At 36.0% G+C, this 5,000-nt stretch overlaps 1 protein-coding gene across 1 annotated transcript; it reads left to right on the top strand.

Annotated features, from left to right (window-relative positions):
* The first annotated feature begins 4,007 nt into the window (after positions 1–4,007).
* On the top strand, positions 4,008–4,631 carry LOC137639716 (zinc finger BED domain-containing protein 5-like). The gene has a single exon (XM_068371963.1). It carries the CDS (start codon positions 4,008–4,010, stop codon positions 4,629–4,631), a length of 624 nt encoding a protein of 207 aa, XP_068228064.1.
* Positions 4,632–5,000: the final 369 nt, after the last annotated feature.

The following is a 5,000-nucleotide window of genomic DNA, read 5'->3' as shown; positions in this document are numbered from 1 at the left end:
AAATGAAAAGACTTTCATTTTTCCTTTCGTGGCTATAATACATCTTATATTCATCACGTGTTAGCTTTCGTGATTTCTACACACACACACACACACACACACATACACACACATATATATGTATATCAATATATATATATATATATATATATATATATATATTGAAAATGGACAACCAAGCATAAACAATGCTTTTAATGACCCGGGAAATGGTTTCTGTAAAGAAAAGACCTTTTAAATCTTTTTAATTGCTATTCCTATAGCAGATATTTATCTTTCACTACCAATGTCTCCGCGCTTGTGGTGTTTAGGTCACATCCGTCAATCAGTTGTCTTTCAGCTTATAAGACGGTTTTTTTAAAGGTTATGTCAGTTTAATTTTCATTCTCTCTATCTCTCCTTATTTAACGTATCACTTTCGTTAGAGATTCTTTGCATCCATTGAATGCAATGTTTTCTTTAGCTTCCACAAGTATTATTTTAAAGGGTTGGAATTCTTTTTGTGTTCTTGTTAAAACACATTAGTCAACAAAGTCGTCTACAGCAGTCACAGAACTTGGGTGATGGTTTGTGCTTTCTTGAAATTTAGGTTTTCCACATTCTTCTTACGTGACTTGTTCCTCTCTGATTATTTTATGTTCTGTACTTTCAGTAATATATGTGGCTTCAGACGTGCCGATAAATACTTCGGTTACATCGATAAAATAAGCCGCGGTTCATCATCATTGTACAGTAAAATGTCTTTTACACAATTTGTACCGTTTTCCTGGAATTGGACGGAGATCACTAGTTGGGAGAAGTTTGATAGCTTATGCAGTCTCAAGCACTGCATTTTATACTCCCAAGATCAACCATTCATGGGATTGAATATAGCTCAATGACCTCTGCCTGATGAATTTACTCCATTTGACCTCCAAGATGTACGCGTCAATCAGATCTCAAACTTACCATCTGCCAGACTCGCATTAACATGGTAGGATAAAACTGGCAAATAACCTGGGATTAGAATTTTGAAAAAAATTGTTGTTGGTTCCAATTATAATCACAGAAATGCAAACCTTACCTTATGAAATATATATTTTCGGCAAGAATAGCAGAGAGAGAGAGAGAGAGAGAGAGAGAGAGAGAGAGAGAGACCGGATTTAATCTCTGGTTAATCCTGTGAGATAAGTAAAAAAGGAACAGCTGTCCTAAAGCGGCTATGCTTTAGCAGTTTCACTCAATTTGGATGGTTCGTGTCTAACTAGTGTTCATTTTACAATAAAGTGCTTGAATTATTTGGACACGAGTACGACGCTATTCAGTGGGTCAGAAATTTGCTCAGCGGCCACGACAGATTGGTTTTACTATAGAAAAGGAATCTGAGAGTGCCGACCTCCGCTACATCAGCTTATTTCTCGAAACCAACATAGGGTTAATTCGGTCGACTTTTTGCTCGACCTTGACCTTAACCATTGACCCATGACTTACAAATTGAATCACTTCCATGTCTCACCATAACAATCAATCCCTGAAAGTTTCACTACTCTGAGTAAAACTGTAACCAGGAAGTTGTTCACAAACAAATAAACAGACATACAGGGGCATAACCATAACCTCCCCCAATTTCTGAACATGTGAAGTTATCTGGAACGATGCAAGTCTATATGATGAACCATTGTTTTCTCTCATTTATTTTCCATATATAGTGTACTACATTTCAATCTATTATATAAAGGTAGTAGGTTGGCCAGGGCACCAGCCACCCGTTGAGATATTACCACTAAAGTTATGGAGTCCTTTGATTGGCCAGACAGTACTACACTGGATCCTTCTCTCTGGATACGGTTCATTTTCTCTTTGCCTACACCAGTGATTCTCAACCTGTGCGCTGCGGCGCCCTACTGCGCCACAATTCATGGATAGGTGTATAATATACATAAATTTATATATATACATATATATATATGTATATATGTATATGTATATATATGTATATGTATATATATATGTATATATGTATATATATATATATATATATATATATATATATATATATACATATATACATATATATACATATACATATATACATATACATATATATACATATATATATATATATATATATATATATATATAAATAAATTTCTACCTCATACTTGGGATCGAACGCTAGCCCCTTCTAATGAAAGGCCAGGTCGAAACCAACCATGCCACAAGAGACCTTAAAAGAAATTGGAACCTGACGCTATCTAGCTGTCCGAGGATTTACCTGGCGAGAATTACTACCAATTGTGTCACGTGGTGGGCCGGGAAATTGGGTAAAACTCGCTGGTAAGAGACTGATGTCTCGCCAGGTAAATCCTCGGACAGCTAGGTAGCGTCAGGTTCCAATTTCTTTTATGGTCTCTCGTGGCATGGTTGGTTTCGACCTGGCCTTTCATTAGAAGGGGCTAGCATTCGATCCCAAGTATGAGGTAGAAATTTATTTCTATTTGAACACCATGTTGTGTTGATATTTATCCATATATATGTGTATATATATATATATATATATATATATATATATATATATATATATATATATATATATATATATATATATATATATTTAGTGTGTGTGTGTCAGCATGCATGTATGTAATTATGTATGATTATGTGTGTGTCGGTGTGAAAAACACATTCCCTTTACAAAATAATACGAGTACTATACACGTAAGCCTCTCGTCTGTACCGCGGCTAGGTACTTAGTCCGTTCCCCTCTCCCAACGTTCATCCTAGCTGCGTGGGAGGAAGGTAACATTGTATCTTTGACCGTTGTGTATGTTATTACTGTGGCGGTAATAAGACTGAACCTTGCAAAACATGGAAAAGTTTACCACAAGAAAACGCAAGCGTCTAGTTGACACTGACAGCAGCAGAGATAGAGTGAAAGTTGATAATGATTCACAAGGTATACGTGTAGAAGACGCTGAAAATGAAGCAAGATTAACTACTGAAAGCCAGCCTTCTTGCTCATATCCGATAGGGGAAAGTGAAGTGACACTTCAAAGTGAGATTATTCGTGCACGTTCAAGCAGGGAAAGTAAAGTGATAGCTGTAACCTTATTTAGTTCTTCAGGTCCAAGGGTGGCCTCAGAACGTACACATAGCAGCAAGGACAATTGACATATCGATTGTATAACGAGAAATCTAGAAATTGGGTTTACTTGTTGTGATGATGAGTTTAGTCCAAGACCAAAGTGTGTTGTTTGCGGCATTGTGCTGTCAAATGAATCTATGACTCCTATGAAAATGAAGATATTTAACTAAAGAACATTATCACCTCTCTCAGAAACTTGTGGATTACTTTAAAAGACTTTTGAAAGATAACAACAACAAAGACTTAGCTCTGAGAAAAAAGTTAAGGTAGCAGTTAAAATACAGAGAGAAAGTTATTTAAGGGCAGAGCAGACGGCAAAACATATGAAACCTCATTCAGTTGCAGAGTCATATTTTCTTCCATCTTGTTGTGCTGTAGTGAAAACTTTGTTTGGTGATGAGGCTGAAAAAGAAGTAAAGAAATATCTCTCTCGGACGACACTATTAGTAGACGAATCAAGGATATGTCGTCTGGCATTGAAAAAACTGTCAGTGAGCTTATGAAAGATAAAATGTGCTTCGCAAGCAGACGAATCAACTGATATTGGAGGTAAATACCAATTTTATAGTGTTTTTTAGATCTATTGCTGATAATAAAATAGCTACAATTTTTGTGCTGTAAAGAACTTGTGCAAATTTCAGGACATGGCATATTCTCCTCAGTAGCAGAATATTTGAAAGAAATGGGACTAATATGGAAATTTTGTGTGGGAATTTTCACAGATGGTTGTCCATCTATGGTGGGATCAAATAAAGGTTTCGTGTCATTAGTGCAGAAGGAAACCCCACACATAATTACAACACATTGTTTCTTACATCGTGAAAATCTCATTGCAAAGACACTTGGATAGGTATTAAAGATTGTGCTTGACAGTGTTGTAAAGATGGTAAACTTCATGAAAAGTAGACCAAAGCAGACAAGACTCTTTTCTATTCTCTGTAAAGAAATGGGATCTGCCCACGAAGGCCTTCTCCTCCATACAGACGTCATGTGGCTATCAAGAGGCGAAGTGTTGTCGAGAGTACATGAACTGCGTCAGAAAATTATAGTTTTCTTTACGCCTCAGGAAAAACCTGAATTTTGTGAACTACTGGCTGATGAAATTTGGAGCGCAAAGTTATGCTACCTGGCGGATATATTTGAACATTTAAACAAAGTTAATACTAGTTTGCAAGGGAAAAATGAGAATATGTTAACATCATCTGACAAAATAAAGGACTTGCTGGAGAAAATAAAGTTTTGGAAATATAAGGTGAGTTATGGCAATGCTGATATGTTTCAAAAGACTGCAGAAACTAAATATACAGACATCATTACACTTATCAAGGAGCACCTTGAAATTCTAGAATTGAACATTGAAAAATATTTCCCTAATATATCTGCTGATCAACATGATTGGGTAAGAAATCCTTTCATCCATGATCCCTCAAGCAAGCCACAACTTAGTATCTTTGAAGAAGAAGAACTAATTAGCATCCGTAATAACCACACTCTAAAATTGGAGTAGTTGGATATGTCACTAGAAAGCTTTTGGATAAGAATTACAGTAGAAAGGAACACCCTCATATAGGCATAAAAGCCCAGAAAATATTGCTCTAGTTCTCGACCTCATATCTGGGAACTAGGATTTTCAACACTCACAAACATCAAAACTAAAAAGAAGTCTAGATTGCTGAGTGTTGAAGAGGAAATGAAAGTGTGCCTGTCCAGTGTCCCTCCTAACATCGAAAGGATATACAAATCCAGAGAGGCGCAAGTGTCCTATTAATCAGGTATGTTTACTCTACAACAGGAATGTATGTTGTACATCATTTCCATATGCTCATTAATTCATTCATATATAATAATAGAAAAAAATAATCATTATTACTATTAT

This window comes from Palaemon carinicauda, chromosome 4, assembly GCF_036898095.1.
Source record: "Palaemon carinicauda isolate YSFRI2023 chromosome 4, ASM3689809v2, whole genome shotgun sequence".
NCBI classification, from domain to species: Eukaryota; Metazoa; Arthropoda; class Malacostraca; order Decapoda; family Palaemonidae; genus Palaemon; species Palaemon carinicauda.
This window is presented reverse-complemented; position numbering and strand designations above follow the sequence as displayed.